Source organism: Eriocheir sinensis, chromosome 55, assembly GCF_024679095.1.
Source record: "Eriocheir sinensis breed Jianghai 21 chromosome 55, ASM2467909v1, whole genome shotgun sequence".
Taxonomy (NCBI): domain Eukaryota; kingdom Metazoa; phylum Arthropoda; class Malacostraca; order Decapoda; family Varunidae; genus Eriocheir; species Eriocheir sinensis.
Genome location: NC_066563.1, coordinates 6,331,822 through 6,348,973, shown reverse-complemented (window position 1 = coordinate 6,348,973; position 17,152 = coordinate 6,331,822). Strand labels below are relative to the sequence as shown.

The window sequence follows — 17,152 nt, the reverse complement described above, 5'->3', positions numbered from 1 at the left end:
GTCAGCCGGTATTGTTATTGTGATTTTGTTTCAGTTTCGCCAGTTTTGTTTTCTCTTGCCCTCTCTCAAAATATTGTCTTCTGTTTATCGTTTTTGTTTTATTGGTGTTTTGTACGAACTTCATGTGATTTTATTAATGCTATCGTTATGGGTATTAGTATCATCATCATCATTATTATTATTATTATCATTGTATTACTATTATTATCATCACTAAAACCGACATTAATTTCCTCAATATTCCACTACCAACGCTCTATCAAGTTCTCTCTCCCTCCCCCCACTTCCCACTCCCTCCCAGCCTCACACGGTCACCTCGGACACGGGGGCTTCGGCTCCGGCCACCACCGCGGCATGTTTCGGCACCCTGGTCACTCTCGGTCCGCCTACGCAGGTACAGCCTCTTCCCTTCCCCTGTAGATGGCGTAGCAAGCCCCTGGGGAAACGTATAGCCCGCCTGAGTGACTTTATGGCAGAAGCGTATATCGTATAAATGCGTTAAAAGTTGAAGTATGCCGTAAAGTATGTTCGTTTTAGAGTATTTCGCTATTTGATGTGTGACTTTATGGTTGAGGTGTATAGCGTACAAATGCGTTAAAAGTTGATGAGTATGTCGCATATGTTCGTTGTGGAGTATTACGCTATTTGATGTGTTTTACTTTTGGACCTGTTTCGTTTTTTTATGCTTTTTTACGTTTTATTTTGGGTTTTCAGAAGTATGTTTATTTTTGTTTGCTTCCTTCGTAAGTGTCCTTTTTTTACGGTTTCTTTTCCTTTCTTTCTTCCTACATACGATGCTTTTTCTTTTTTGTTAGAGTATTATGCTAGTTTTGCGTTTTTTTGTACCTGTTTCGTTTCTTTGTGCGTCATTTTAGGTTTTCGGAGGTCTTTATTTTTCTGTATATCTTTCGTAGGCTTTTTATTGGTTTTCTTTCCCTCTCTTACTTCTCTCTTACTTTCTATATTTATCTCTTACTTTATTTATCTTTATTTATTTATCTATGTATTTATCTCTTCCTTTATTTTTTTATTTCTCTTATTTTATTTTTATTTCTTTATTTTTTTGGCTTTTTATTGGTTTTCCTTATCTGTTTTACTTCGTGTATGCGTTGCGGTTTGTATCTTCTCCTATTGTTGCCATTCTTCCTTCACTGCAATTTCATCCTTCCTTTGTGTGTGTGTGTGTGTGTGTGTGTGTGTGTGTGTGTGTGTGTGTGTGTGTGTGTGTGTGTGTGTGCTCGAGGCCTTCCCTGCTTCCTTTTTCCTTCCTTTCGTTCGTGTTGATCTTTCCTCCCTCTTCCATTCATTTCTCGTTCCTCCCCTCTCTCATTTTCTCCATTGTGCTCTTTGGCTTTTTCCTTCCCTCTTCATATTCGTCCTCCTCTCGTCTCATTTTATACTCTTCCTCCTCCTATCCGTCTTTATTTTTTACCTTTCTCGCGTTTTTCTCGTGTTTTTTTTTTGTCTGATCCCTCGTCCCTTCTGCTTCCTTTGTCTGCCTCTTTCCCTTATCATTCTCCGCTTCTCCTCTTTTTCTCTCGTCTTTCTTTCTTTCATCTCCTTCCCTCCTCTTCCCTCCCTTTCCCTTCCCCAGTCGAGAAGAAGCATGCAGCGAGCCGCGAAACAGCTCTCGTTTTCTGGCCAATTTCCCGCCAATCATAAATCCTCTATGTTATACTCTCAACGCTGATTGGCCCGCTACCCGAGCCAGCTTCGTCAATGAGGAGTCCCGTTCCGGCTGCGCCAATCAGTTAAGGCGACGCTGGGCTGTGATTGTAACCAGGAATGCAGTGGTCCCTGGTTTTCCGCATGGTCGTTCGTTGGTGAATTCCCTTCCTGGTGCGACTCAGCTCTTCCCCTGATGCTAAACGGGTCCTCTTCTCTTTTTACCCATATTCTTAAACACATCGGCGCCCTGTCACACACATTAGACAAGGCTTTTGTAGGAGATGTAGGCATTCCCAAGGGTAGTTTGATGACCCTGGTGGAAGGTTGACATTTCTTCTGTATGATGAAGGTAAAAAAAAACTCATTAGAACCCGATCAATCTCTTCTTAGGCCTTTGGAAAAAGCTGATGTGAGAGGCGGAGGTGTCTGAGAATACTGACCCAGAATAGTGTGTTTAAAGCATCCGATCGTCCTTCTGGCACTCAGGATGCACAAGTGGTAGTGGATTCCCTTCCCCCGCGATTCCCTTCCTCCCATCCTGCCTTGCGAGCTCTCCGATCCCTCCGCACAAGGGCTTCAGCCTAACTAAGAATTTGATTGGGCTGTCAGTGCTCCGGAGGCTCGTTTGGCAGTGAATTCCATTATTCCCTTAACTCAGCCGGTCCCATCAAGCCTTGCCCGCTCCGCCCCTCTCTCCCTCCCTCGCCGGCCACAGGGAACGAGGCCAAAACCTCCACAGTTGCGTCCAGACCATGTTACGACGCTATATTTTTTTGTGGCCAGTCACACTATATTCAGTCGCCCTCCCTTGCCCTTCCCCATCACCCCCACACCCACGCCCTCACTTTCCCTCACTCTTTCCCTCACCCCCACGCCCTCACTCTCCCACTCCTCCCTCATGCTATCCTTCCTCTCCTTCACCCCCTTTCACCCTCTCCCTCACCCCCACCTTCACCCTATTCCCTTACCTCCTCCCCTTCATTCTCTCCCTCACCCCTGCCCTCCATCTCTCCTTCACCCTCTCCTTCCTCTCCCACGCCCTCTTTCACCCCCCCCTCTATCTCACCCTTCCCCTCTCCTTCGCCCCCTCACTCACCTTTTCTCTGCCACACTTGGCCTATGTTGAGTATTTCCCTGCTATAGTTCAAGTTTTGTTTACTCTACATATTTTCTCCTTGTTTGTACGAGTATGTATTAAAATATTATTCGTTAGTGGACGAGTATAGTTTTTATATGTTGATTTTGTTTGCCAGGGAAATCGGATATATATAACGTCTTCATATTTCCATACTTTCCGTAATGCTAAATATATAAGAAAAGTTTAAGGAAAAGTAACGTTGTGAAAGAAAATATGGATTATGTATATTTAAATTCCATCTCCATAACTTTGAAAAATAAACTAAAGGAATCAATCCAACCTTACATGTTCAAGCAGGAGAAAAACAATGAATTAATAAACAACCTTCAGAAGGGAAAGAAAAATACATAAAAACAAAAAAGAAGACACAGAGAGATACATCAAAACAAAAATGAGACACACAGAGAGATACAGAAAACCATCACACCGTCTCTTGGTAAAAGCAAAAATGTATCTTCTCTTTTCCTGCCTGTACTTTTTTTTTACCCCGCCTTTCACTTTAAAGTTGTGTGGGCGTTTCTCTGTCTAGACGGATGTGTACTAGTGTGTGTGTGTGTGTGTGTGTGTGTGTGTGTGTGTGTGTGTGTGTGAGTGTGTGTGTGTGTGTGTTTGTGTGTGTGCGTCTTTTCACGTTTGTTTTAATATGATTTTTTATGCCGCATTTGCGTGTTAATAGTCGTGCAAGTGTCATGTTATCTGTCTGTCTGTCTGTCTGTCTGTCTCTCTCTCTCTCTCTCTCTCTCTCTCTCTCTCTCTCTCTCTCTCTCTCTCTCTCTCTCTCTCTCTCTCTCTCTCTCTCTCTCTCTCTCTCTCTCTCTCTCTCTCTCTCTCTCTCTCTCTCTCTCTCTCTCTCTCTCTCTCTCTCTCTCTCTCTCTCTCTCTCTCTCTCTCTCTCTCTCTCTCTCTCTCTCTCTCTCTCTCTCTCTCTCTATCCTCTCTCTGCAAAGCCTCCTGATCTCCAATTCTTCTTCATTTTCTTCTTCCCAGTCTTTCCCAGTCTTACCTTTGCTCCTCTCCCGCCCCGGAGCCATTACCTGAGCAGACAACCTAATTACATTTCCTCTCTCTCGATATGATCATTGCGGGATTCCAGGCGAGAGAGAAGACAGACATTTATGGACACCCAGACAGATCTTCAGACAGACCGAAATACAGACACACAGATAAAGACATACACAAACAAACAAACAAATATAGATAGACAAACACATACAGAGAGAGAGCGGCAGGTAGGGTCCCAGAATCAAGGTATCGGCTGTCACGACCACACCTGCGTTTTGATTAATGGAATGGGAGGAAGGTGTTCGTTTGTTTGTTTGTCTATGTTTGTTTGTGTGTATGTGTGTTTGTGTATGTGTGTCGTCTTGTGTGTGTATTACGTGTTACTTGAGGGAGTATATATGGTAACGAGGCAGTTGTTATACTATTTGTTTTTCCTGTTTTCAATTTTTACTACGTACTTACTTACTATACTATTTACTATTACTAGTTACTATTTCTAGGCTTTTCTCTTTTTTCTTTGCTCTTTTTCCATGTTAGTTACTATTGTTTGTTTTTAAGTTTCGGCCTGTGCCGCCGGTTGGCTTTCTTGGTGGGGCCTGATGATTGGCCCGATCCGTACAGGCGCAAGCAAGTGTTTATATTGACGCCATCCTGCTTGTCTCATGCTGCCCCCGGAGCTCACCTTTAATCCTCTCTTTTTGAGAGAGAATCTAGAGTCCGGGCTGATGGGTGGTCTTCAGGATAGCCTGTGGGTAGTCTGAGGCCGCTCGGCTGTGACTGGAATATCCCAGCCTGTGGCGGCGGGCAGGACCCGAACCCGCGTCCTCCAGGACGCTGCGCAGGGACGCTAACCACTCAGCCACCCAGAAGTTGATTCATTTTTTACATAGTTATCTCCTTACGTAACAGTATCGACAAAAAAATGATAACTTAAGCATTTCTGCCAGTAAGAAAAATGGATGACAACAGCAAAGATTATGGAGGAAACATAAAAACTAATCCCATAAAGAAGGATTGGATAACATTAGGCTCACGTTACGAGCATAATTGATAAAATATTGTCAATTAGGCTGACGGAACGGCAATTCTGTGATGAAAAAAACATTCTCTCTCTCTCTCTCTCTCTCTCTCTCTCTCTCTCTCTCTCTCTCTCTCTCTCTCTCTCTCTCTCTCTCTCTCTCTCTCTCTCTCTCTCTCTCTCTCTCTCTCTCTCTCTCTCTCTCTCTCTCTCTCTCTCTCTCTCTCTCTCTCTCTCTCTCTCTCTCTCTCTCTCTCTCTCTCTCTCTCTCTCTCTCTCTCTCTCTCTCTCTCTCTCTCTCTCTCTCTCTCTCTCTCTCTCTCTCTCTCTCTCTCTCTCTCTCTCTCTCTCTCTCTCTCTCTCTCTCTCTCATTGATTTCTCTTTGTAAGCAGGTTTATGTAAGTCTCTTGGAAATGGACTGTAAGAAGCAGGTATTTAGTTCTTGAGTTCCTTCGATTTTGCTGAATTAATGTTTTTCTTTCATTTAATCGTATCATTTTTTTTTCTTCTTCTTTGTCAAAGCTCACATTTCTTATACACTTGTCAATGAAAACCTTCCTGTACTTTCTTATTTTAATTTTCTTTTAACTTTTCATTTGCTTCTTATTCCTTTTCATGCTCTTTTATGTTTCCTGACTATTATTTGCTTCTTTTTACTCTTTTAATATTTATTTATCATTTTCTCTCTAGCGAAATCCCATCTTCATTTATGCACGTCAAAATTGTATCAGTAACGTAATATCTCTCCTTTTTCTCCTTTATATTTTCATCTTTCCAGTAATTCTTCTTTGTTTCCTGTTTTTATTTTCCTTCCCTGCCCTCGTTCCTCACTGGTCTAATCTTCTTGACATCCTATTATCATATTCGTCCTTTGCCCACCCTTGACAACATACATCACAACATTACTTCTTTTATTATTCATTCTCTAGCATGCATTCTTCAAAGGTGTTACTATATTATTCTCTCTTAATAATCTTCTTTGCATTCCACAATCTGTAGCTCACCCCACCTGCGTTCCATTCCCTTGACACACACACACACACACACACACACACACACACACACACACACACACACACACACACACACACACACACACACACAGACACACAGACAGACACACGTTCCTCCCCCTCACCTTTTTTTTGTCCTCCTCCATCTCTCCCCCTCTCTCGTTTTTTCTCTCTCCCTCCCTACATCCACTACGTTCTTACCTCCTTCCTTCCCCCTCTTTTTTTCTATTTATCTCCCTGTCCTTACTAGTTTTTACTCTCCCTTTGTCTTTTCCTCTCTCTTATTCCCTTTACCTCCCTCTCTTTCTCTGTTCTTTCCTTTCTCTTGTCAATGTAATTATTCTTCATTTTTCGATTTTTTTTCTTATGAAGGTATTTAGTACTTTTGGAGGTCTATTTCTTAATGGGTTTCCAATTTCGTTTAATCTATTTTTTTGCATAGTTGAGTGTTGTAATCGTTATGTTATGGTATTGTTTTGTTTTCTGCTTTATAATGATGATGGCTTTCCAATCTCTTGCTGTGGTTGTTAAGGTGAGTTTCATTTTTCCCTTCTCATTTTTTCTTCTTACTCTTCATCAACGTTTTATTTGATGTTATTCCTCTTTCCCTTTTTTTTTTGCCCTTTTCTACATTCCCTCTTCGCCAAGGTTCGTCGTTTTTATCAACCGGTTTACTTGTTTTTGTTTTCTTTCCATTTTCCCATTTCGTTCATTCCCTCTTACCCGGTTCTCGTTTTCCCGCTATTAGTTCTACTCTCGCTGATCTTCCCTCTGTTATTCCGGTTCCTCTCCTCTCCTTTGTTCTTTTTCTTTCTTTTCCCCTTTTTTCCGTCTTTTCCAGCAGCTGCGAAGGTCTTTAACAGATTTACGAAGATTGTGGCAAAGCTCCAGGTGCTCTCTCTCTCTCTCTCTCTCTCTCTCTCTCTCTCTCTCTCTCTCTCTCTCTCTCTCTCTCTCTCTCTCTCTCTCTCTCTCTCTCTCTCTCTCTCTCTCTCTCTCTCTCTCTCTCTCTCTCTCTCTCTCTCTCTCTCTCTCTCTCTCTCTCTCTCTCTCTCTCTCTCTCTCTCTCTCTCTCTCTCTCTCTCTCTCTCTCTCTCTCTCTCTCTCTCTCTCTCTCTCTTTTATTTTTCTTTTCGTAACTTCTCATGTCTCCAATTCTCTCGGTTGAACTTTTCTTTTCAATGGTCGTATTTTTGGGGGTTTATCTTCACATTCTTATTTTCCTTCATTTGTCGTTTTCTCAATCTCCCTTCCGTCTGTCGTTCCCTTAATTCCCTCGGCCTCTCGTCCCTTACCTATCTCATTTATTTAATCTCCTTCCCTCTTCAGTCCATCCCATTTACCCTCTAGCTCTCTCTTCCCTTCCCTTCCCTACCTTCCCTTGCCTGCCTTCCTACCTTTAATCTCTCTACCTGTCCAATCTAACCCAAGTTCTTTTCTTGGCTTCCGTTCTACCCTTGTTTTTTTCTTCCTTCACTTTTTTCTTCCTTTCCTCGTTTCCTTTTCTTCTATTCTTTCTTTTTCGTATCCTCTCTTCCTACCTTCCCCCTTTCTCTCTTCGTCCCTTTCTTCCCCTGTTTCTTTCCATCACTTGTATGCCTTTTCACTACCTTCATCCTTCCTTCCTTTCTTACTTTCTTATTTTCATCATCCCTTTAACCTTTCCTATATCTTCCTTTCCTTTTCTTCTTCCTGAACTCTCTCTTGTTTTACTCATTTCCACATTTTATATTTTCTGCACTGACTCCTTCCCCTTTCTACTCTCCTCCTTTCTTTTATTCTTCCTCCTTCCCATTCTCCTTATCCTTCTCAATATCATTTTCCCTGTCTCCTTCCTTTCCTTCCTAGTCCTATCCTCCTCCCTCTTATAATTCTTCCTCTCTCCCATTCTTCCTTCCTTCTCCTTATCATTCTTTCAGTTTCCCTTCCTCCTTCCTTTCCTTTTCCCCTCCCTCCCTCTACCCTGGTTTCCTTCCCACCTCATCTTCCTAATAACATATTTTAGCAGATTTCCCAAAGCCGCAAAAAAGATCACTCAGACGAAAAATTCAATCACGTAAAATGAATGAGACTCGGCACTAATCTTGGTGTCTGTTGATAGGACGGATTAATACAGGCGCTGCCTTCATTAGTGTGTCTGTCTGTCTGTCTGTCTGTCTGTTTACCTGTCTGCATGCCTGTCAGCCTGTCTATCTACCTATCACTTTTGTTTTCCTCTATCTACTAATCTAAATATCAGTCCATCTATTAAATATATATCCGAATCTATTTATTTATTTGTCTCCCTGTCTATCTATCTATCTGTGTATGTACCTATCTATCTATCTATCTATCTATCTATATCTATCTATCTATATTTCATTATCTAACTATCTGTATCTCTCTACCTACTCGCTTTTCCCTCTTCCTCTTTCTCATTTCCCTGAATCATTATTATTTTTATTGCTTTGATGTTTTTTTTCTTATTTGATGTTCATGTTAATTAATTTCACCTCCAGCAGATGCTCACCTATTTTTATTTTTCCCTCGTGTATGTGTGTGTGTGTGTGTGTGTGTGTGTGTGTGTGTGTGTGTGTGTGCCTTACCTGTTGACTTATTGACGTGTGTTATAATTCATGTCTTTTTATTCTCTCTCTCTCTCTCTCTCTCTCTCTCTCTCTCTCTCTCTCTCTCTCTCTCTCTCTCTCTCTCTCTCTCTCTCTCTCTCTCTCTCTCTCTCTCTCTCTCTCTCTCTCTCTCTCTCTCTCTCTCTCTCTCTCTCTCTCTCTCTCTCTCTCTCTCTCTCTCTCTCTCTCTCTCATCGATTCTTTCTTAAAACACACACACACACACACACACACACACACACACACACACACACACACACAATTTCCTGACCTTTCAGTTTCCCCTCGCCTGCCCTCACCTTCCACCTTTATTTTCACCTCCCTCCCTCCCTCATCGCTCCCTCCCTCTCCCCCTCCCTCTTTACGAAGTACGGAGCCATAGATTTTCTTTTTTTTTCCATATTTCCTTTCTCTTATTATTTTCTTTCCTATTTCTCGACTGTTTTATTTCATTTTGCATAGTTCTTTCTCTGTTATTTTTTTTCTATATCTCTCTTATGTTTTACTTTATCTTGTATATTTTTTCTCTGGTATTTCTAGCGTTTTTCTCCTCTTCATATTTTATCTTTTGGGTTTTCGTTATTCATGAAGCACATACATATATTTATTCTTGCGCACACACACACACACACACACACACACACACACACACACACACACACAAATACACACAATTGCAGAGAGAGAGAGAGAGAGAGAGAGAGAGAGAGAGTCTGGACTAGGCTTTGTCTAAGGTGGTTGCCATGGTGACTCTCAGAGAAATAGATGAACATCATATCTCGCTCGGCTTAGCGGCGCGAGCAAAAGATGCCGACGGGGAAAAAAACTGATCGACGGAAATCTGAGAAAAAATGGAAAAGCTGGCCGATAGGTAAGAGGAGCGGAATGGAGGATTGAAATATATAAAAATCTGAAGAAAGAGAAGGAAACTTAGAGCAGAAGTTAGATAAATAATTTACAGAAGAAAGAAAAAGAGAAGGAAGAGTAGGAAATGGAAAAGCTCGTTGATAGGGAGAAGGAATGGGAGTTGGAGGAATGGAATCGACAAAAATCTGAAGGAAGGGAAGGAAAAGTAGAATAGGAGTTATATAAATAATGTATAGGAGAAAGAAAGAGAAGGAAGTATAGGAAATGGAAAAGCTAGTCGATAGGGAGAAGGAATGGGAGTTGGAGGAATGGAATCGACAAAAATCTGAAGAAAGGGAAGGAAAAGTAGAATATGAGTTATATAAATAATGTATAGGAGAAAGAAAGAGAAGGAAGTATAGGAAATGGAAAAGCTAGTCGATAGGGAGGAGGAGAGGGAGGTGGAGGAGTGGAATAGACAAAAGCATTAAAAAGAGTGAAAATCTCAGATAGGAAGGAAAGTTAGAAAAGGAGTTAGCTAAATAATGTATAGGAAAAACAAAAAAAGATAAGGAATAGAAGGAAACAGAGAGGTTAGATAGATAATATACTGGAGAGAGAAAAAATCGGAAAAAAATGGAAAGCTAGTCGATAGATGGGAGAGAGAGAGAGAGAGACGAGGAGGGGAATAGACAAAGGCCTAAACAAAGATGAAAGAAAGTTACAGAAAAGAGGAAAAGTTAGAACAAGAGTTTAATAAATAATATACAGGAGAAAGAGAAGGAAGAGGAGGAAGTGGAGGGGTGGTTAGATAGGAGGAAAAAAGAGATAGAGGAGGGGAGTAGACACAAGCCAGGAAAAAAGTGAAGGGAAAATTTCAGAAAAGAGGGAAAGTTAGAACAGGAGTTAGAGAAATAATATATAAGAGGAGGAGGAGGAGAAGGAAGAGGAAAAAAAAAATCAGAGGTCAAAAATCTATAACGCCAAAACATACAGAACATAAATGAAAATAAAAATAAAAAGACTAGTTAAGGAAAAAATACAATATGAATCTGAAGCACACTATTGGTGCGGTTTTTTTATATTTACGATTAAATAGGAAAAAAAAGGAGAGAGGGAAAGTGAACACAGAAGTTAGATAGATAATATTGAAGAGGAGAAGGAGAAGGAGTAGGAGATAATGTAGCGAAGAAATGATAAATAGTAAAACAAAGAAAACATAAGATGAAACAGTAATAGAGAAAATAAAAAAACAAGCTCAGAAAAGTGCACTAACAATTTACAGTACTTTTTTGCTGCCTATTTGTACCTATTATTGTACAGAAAGGGAGAATAAAGGAGCGTCCAGATGTAGAAACACTTTAGTTAAAAAAAAAATGATGGAAAAATGAAGTCTCGGGTAAAAACATAACGCTAAAGCCAACACTCAAATATTTGTCTTACCTGACGTGGCTTACCTGAGTGATGGCCGCCGCCTGCCACACACCTTTCCCGGGACTCATTCTCTCTGACACCGCTCCCGACCCTTCCTTCTTCCTGTTCCTTCTTCCTTTTTCTGCGTCTTTCTTTTATTGTGTATGCTTTATTTTTTTAGTCTTTTAATCAGTTTTTTTATTCTTTAACCTCTATTTCCCTCTGTTAACTTATCTGTTTATTTATGTATTTATGTATTTATAATTTATCTAATCCATTTATTGTTTTCATCATGTCTACCTTCATTCATCTCTATTTTCTTTATATTTTACTATTTCATCCTCTTTCTCCTTTTTTTCTACCTTTATTTTCTGTAGTTTTCTTTCGTCGTGTTTCCATTCATTAATTCGCTCTCTTTTGCATGTACCGTTTTAGCTTTTATATTCCTAATGACTAATTTTTTCACTTCTTCCTCTTTCTCTTCTTCTTCCTTCTTATTTTCTCTATTTATTCCACCCAACGCTTTCTTTATTTCCTTCTCCAAAGTCCTATTGATCCATTTTTCTGTCCTGCTTTCTATTCTCTCCCCATTTTTATATTCCGTCCTCATTCCTCTTGCTTTCTCTCTCTCCCCCTCTCCTTCCCATTCATCACGCGCCCTTTCATCCATTCACTTGCACTCCCACTTCCGTATTTCCATTCCCTTTCTCCACCCTCCTTTGTCTTCTGTCCTTCCCCGCGGCTAAGAGGGTTTAAGAAGCTCTAAAAATAAACCTTAGTTTCCAGTGGCTTCCAGGGATGAAGAAAGAATAATCCCTTGTAGTAGAATTGCTATAATGATTGTGAGCTGTGAGGCTTTGTTTAAGGGGCTCGGGTTGAATGCGTGTGTGTGTGAGTGTTTGATTGTGTGTTTGATTGTGTGATTGTGTGTGAGCGTGTGTGTGTGTGTGTGTGTGTGTGTGTGTGTGTGTGTGTGTGTGTGTGTGTGTGTGTGTGTGTTTGTGATTGTGTATGAGACAGACAGATAGATTCATTGGTAGATAAAGGAGAAAAAAATGATAAAAATAGAAGGAATAGAAGTAGGAAAAAACATACGAATGACATAATTAATAAACAAGGAAAGGAAGAGAGAAAGAAAGAACTGAAGAGAGAATGAAAGGAACGAAAATAAGAAAGAGTTATATACTAAGGTAGGTGTGTGTGTGTGTGTGTGTGTGTGTGTGTGTGTGTGTGTGTGTGTGTGTGTGTGTGTGTGTGTGTGTGTGTGTGTGTATGTGTGTGTGTTTGTTCGCGCTTTCTCGGAATAGCGCAAAAGGTATTAGACTCGATGCTATTCTTGCTCACGTCTGTATCTGTCTCGTTAGTGACCTGAACGCCTCCTGAAATAAACTCAGGTACACGAGATTGAGGTCAAGTGAGGTCAGACTCCATTACGTAAAGGTATGAAAATGAGAACAGGTCAAAATCTGATAGACGTTGGTAAGTAGGTCATCTTACTATATTCGGGTTAAAAGGGGAGGGCGTATGGAGATAAGGAAAAGTAGGAGAGGAAGAGGGAAGGAGGTCAGAATGAATGAATGTATGGAGGTAGTTGTGGGTCATTCTAATGTACGAAAAAAGAAATGAAGGATGTGTGGAAAAATAAATAGAGAAAGACACCAAGAACCGAAGGATGGATAGTAGAAAGGAAGGAAGAATATGAAAAAAGGTATGTGAGAGTAATGAAAGAAAAAAAAGCTAGTAGAGAAAGAAGGATAAGTAGGAAAAAAAAAAGAGAAAGGCACCTCTATCCAAGACTTTCCCTAATGAGTCTTATGCTAAAAATATGTCCTCAGAAAATGTTCGTATGCTAAAATTGGGCTCTCAGAAAACTGGTACGTTGGAAAATATTATTGAAGGGATCGTTTGAATGTACCCAAGGAAATATTACTCTGGAAAATAACTACCAACGTCATTGAACTTTCGCTCATGAAAAAAATTAACTTGCAACTTTCACGAATCAAAGTTTTCAGAAATGTTTTGCCTTTGATCCTCTTGCTCAGTTTTTTTTTCTTTAATTAAGTTTTCTTTCTTCTCTTCCTTGCTTTCCTTCCTTCCTTCCTTCCTTCTTTCCCTCCCGCCCGTGCCTGCTTCTTTCCTAACTTTCTTTCATTTTTCATTTTTGTTTTCTTTTCTTTACTATTTTTTCTTCTTTCCATTTTTTTTACTTTGCGTTTTCATTTTCTTCTTTCTCTTCTACTATCTACTCTTCAGTCCTTCTTTCCTTTCTTTCTTTTTTTCTACCTCTCTTCCTTCCTTTCTCTGTCTATCCATTATTTCCAACTTCCTTCATTCCTTTTTTTCCGCTCTTTCTTCATCCTTCTTTCCTTCATTCACTTCTCTTCCATTTTTCATCTCATCTCTTCTAACTTTTCTTCCTCCTTTCTTCTCTCCATGACCAAGCAATTCCTCTTCGTTTTCATCCGTCTTCTGTATCTATCATCAGCCCCATCGTCCCTTCCTCATCTATATTCTCCGTCATCTAATCATACATTCCATTTTCACTTTCTCCCCTCCTCTTCCCCTTCCTCTTTCCATCCTCTTTACCACCTCTCCCTTCCATCACCTTTCCTACCTCTCCCTGCTTCATCTCACCGTCCACGAACCATTATAAGCAGCGAAGAAGAATGATGTGTCGATGCAAATGAATTCTCACCTTAAGTTGTGTTGATGATCATAATGGTGTTAATGATTCTGATGACTTCCTTTGTAGTTAGTGAATAGGTGATTATGTGAAAAGGCCTCTCCTTCCTTCCTCCTCCTTTCCCCCCTTTCCTCTAGTCTCGGTTCCTCTAAGTAAGGGAGATACAGGTTAATGAATGGACCGCTTACAGGTAATGGAGGGGAAAGGTGGAATGGAGATAGAGGATGAGGGAAGGAGAATGGAATGGGGGAGATAAAGGGAATAACGATAGTGCTGGAAGATATTGTGGGCATGCAGTTGTTGTGTTTAAATGCCTGAGAGAGAGAGATTACAGGCTTATACGTTTTGCATCGTTACGTTTAATCTCTCTCTCTCTCTCTCTCTCTCTCTCTCTCTCTCTCTCTCTCTCTCTCTCTCTCGCTTTCCAATTATCATGTTTTGTCTTCTTATTTTCTTCCTTGTTCTCTCTTTCTTCTTGTTCGATTTTCTTTTATCAATATTCTCTCCCTCAATTTCCTCCCTTCATTGGCTCCATTCATACGTTTTCTTTGATTATCTCTCTAATTATGCTTTTTTTCTCTCTTTTCTTTCTTCTTGGTTTTGTTTGTGTGTGAATGTGTTGAAGGGATTGATTTATTTATATTTTCTTCATCTTTCTTATCATCCGTTACTTGAAGGTACATATTTATCTTCTTTCCCCTGTGATTTTTTTTTCACTCCCACTCTCCCTCTCAAAGCAATACCTCTCTTTATTTCTATACAATATGAATTTTTTCGATTTTTTTTTTATTTCGTTTTAAGTTGCTACATTTTGATTTTTCATTTCCATTTTTTTGTGACACTTTTTTCGAATATTTTGTTTTTCTCTCATAATCGGAAGGTTTCAATGTTTTGTTTATCATATCATTTCTTTCACATCTTTTCCGTACTTTTTTTTCCGAGTCGTGGATCTTCCCGCTCCTTTTTTTCCTCTCTCTTTACTCGCTTAATTTAACAATCTTTCTTCTTTCCACATATTTTCGTTTATCGACATTTCTTCCAATATTTTAGCTTGTTATCAATCTCTCATCTTCCTCCTCCTCCTCTACCTACTCCCTCTTTTATTCTTCTTTTTCCTACTTTTCATCCTCCCTTTTCTCTTCTCGTCGTCCTCCTCTTTATTTCTCTCCTCTTTTTCCTCCTCCTTTACCATCTCCGTCTTTTATTCTTCTTTTTCGCACTTTTCATTCTCCCTTTTTTCTTCTCGTCGTTCTCCTCTTTATTTCTCTCCTCTTTCTCCTCCTCCTCCCCCCCCTCTCCGTGACTTCCTCAGCCCCTCGCCTTTAGACCCAGGGAAGACGACAGTCCCTTCAAGGAAGCCAAAAGTACAGGAGATCAATGCAGTCCCATCTCGCGCCCGTTACTGCTCCCCTCCCCTTCCGCTGTTTGTTTGTTCGTTTCTCTCTCTCTCTCTCTCTCTCTCTCTCTCTCTCTCTCTCTCTCTCTCTCTCTCTCTCTCTCTCTCTCTCTCTCTCTCTCTCTCTCTCTCTCTCTCTCTCTCTCTCTCTCTCTCTCTCTCTCTCTCTCTCTCTCTCTCTCTCTCTCTCTCTCTCTCTCTCTCTCTCTCTCTCACTCTCTCTCTCTCTCTCTCTCTCTCTCTCTCTCTCTCTCTCTCTCTCTCTCTCTCTCTCTCTCTCTCTCTCTCTCTCTCTCTCTCTCTCTCTCTCTCTCTCTCTCTCTCAAGGGTCACTCAGGATGGAAGATTCTTAAGAGATTCTTTCGGCCTAACTCTCCTTAACTTTCCTCTAATGTTATTTTCCGTACTTTTAACACTGATTTTTTTTTAACGTTCCCGAGAATGCGTGAAGTGTGTGTGTGTGTGTGTGTGTGTGTGTGTGTGTGTGTGTGTGTGTGTGTGTGTGTGTGTGAGTGTGAGTGTGAGAGAGATGGATAAATCGACCGAAAGATGTCCAAATATAGATAGATAAACAGATATATTAAAAGAGCGACTGAGAGAGAATGAAAGAAAGACAGACAGATAGACATAAACGAGACGAGATACATACAGAGACACTAACAGACACTAACAAACAGACAGCTACAGAGGCACAAAGGGCACAGACAGATTGAGTGACAGACCTGGATAGCTAATGAGATGTGTCGGGAAAATCTTCAATCATATAAGAAATTTTTGATCGAGTCGCGTAAGAAGTCATCTCTCTATATAATCTCCTAAAAACCTCCCTGTATACATAATCTTCTAAAATATTTTCTCTATATATATACAGGTGCCTTGCTTGACCCTCTACCCTCTCCTCCTGATCTTCCTCTTCTTCTTTTTCGACATATTATTATTCTTTCTTTTCCTCTCCTTCTCCTCCTCCTCCTCCTCTTCTTTTGCTCTCATCTCAACGAAACGAGAGTGAAGTGGGTGGACAAGGCGAGGAGGGAAAGATGGAGAGAACGAGGAAAGAAGGTCATTTATCACGTTTTTTTCCCCTCCCTTCCTCTCTCTCTATCTCTTTGTCCTTCGCTTACTTCTCTTTATCTCTCTGTCTTTCTCTTCTTTATTCCTTTTCTTCAGCTTTGCGATCTTGACAATTATTCCTGTTTTTTTTATGCCTTGATTCGTTTTTTTACTTGTGTTTGCATCGTTTTCTCTTTTTTGTGTGTGTCCTCTCTCTCTCTCTCTCTCTCTCTCTCTCTCTCTCTCTCTCTCTCTCTCTCTCTCTCTCTCTCTCTCTCTCTCTCTCTCTCTCTCTCTCTCTCTCTCTCTCTCTCTCTCTCTCTCTCTCTCTCTCTCTCTCTCTCTCTCTCTCCCTCTGTCTCTCTCTCTCTCTCTCTCTCTCTCTCTCTCTCTCTCTCTCTCTCTCTCTCTCTCTCTCTCTCTCTCTCTCTCTCTGTCTCTCTCTCTCTCTCTATCTCTATCTCTCTATCTGCCCTTCCCTTCCCTTCCCTCCCCCTCCCTTTCCTTCCCTTCCCTTCCCTTTCCCCCCCTCACCTTCCCTTCCCTTCCCTTCCCTTTCCTTTAATTTCCTTTCCTTTCCTTTCCTTTCCTATCCTTTCCTTTCCTGCCCTTCCTTTCCCTTCCCTTCCCTTTCCATTTCATCTCTCCCCAAACATGTTTCTCACTTTACTAATCTCACTTTGTCACTCTTTTATCTCCTTCTCGTACTTCTCTTTTCTTGTCTTTAATCTTACCTTCATGCTCCCTTGCGGCCGCTCTCCTAAATCTAATCGGCTTATGTTTCCTGCTCGTCATTCACTCTATCTCTCTCTCCGTCTGTCTGTCTGTCCCTGCATCCGTTCTTTCACAATATGTCACTCTCTCCATCGCCATTTTCCTCTTCTTCTTCCTTTCCCGACTTTAATCTTGTTCCTTATGCTTCCTTGCGGTCACCTCCTAAATCTCATCGACTTATGTGTCCTGCTCGTGTCTTTCTCTCTCTTTCCTTGTCCCTTTCTGTGACTCTCTATCGCATATTTCTCTCTCTTTCCCGTCACTGGTTTCCTTCCTTCCTTCCTTCCTTCCTTCCTTCCTTCTCACCTTCCCCTCCTGCCCTTATGCGCTATTATTCCTCTACTGTTTTTGTTTTTATATTCCATATTCTCTCTACTTCTCCTTATTCTTCTTTTATTGCTGTACTTATATCAGTTATTCTCTTCTCCTATTTCCTCTTCTGTTTCTGTATTTATGTCCCTTATTCTTTATTCTTCTCCCAGCTCTTTTTTTTACTGTCCTTGGATCTTCTATTATCTCTTATTATTATTATTCTTCGTCTATT

The 17,152-nt window shown here is 40.7% G+C and overlaps 1 protein-coding gene across 1 annotated transcript in view; it reads left to right on the top strand.

Moving 5' to 3' along the window:
• The first annotated feature begins 327 nt into the window (after positions 1-327).
• Positions 328-17,152, top strand: part of LOC126983973 (neural cell adhesion molecule 1-like) — a 71,393-nt gene continuing 54,568 nt past the window's right edge. The window contains exon 1 of the mRNA XM_050837253.1: positions 328-394. Coding sequence (XP_050693210.1) covers positions 355-394 — 40 coding nt within the window. The 5' untranslated portion in view covers positions 328-354. The remainder of the gene's footprint in view (positions 395-17,152) is intronic.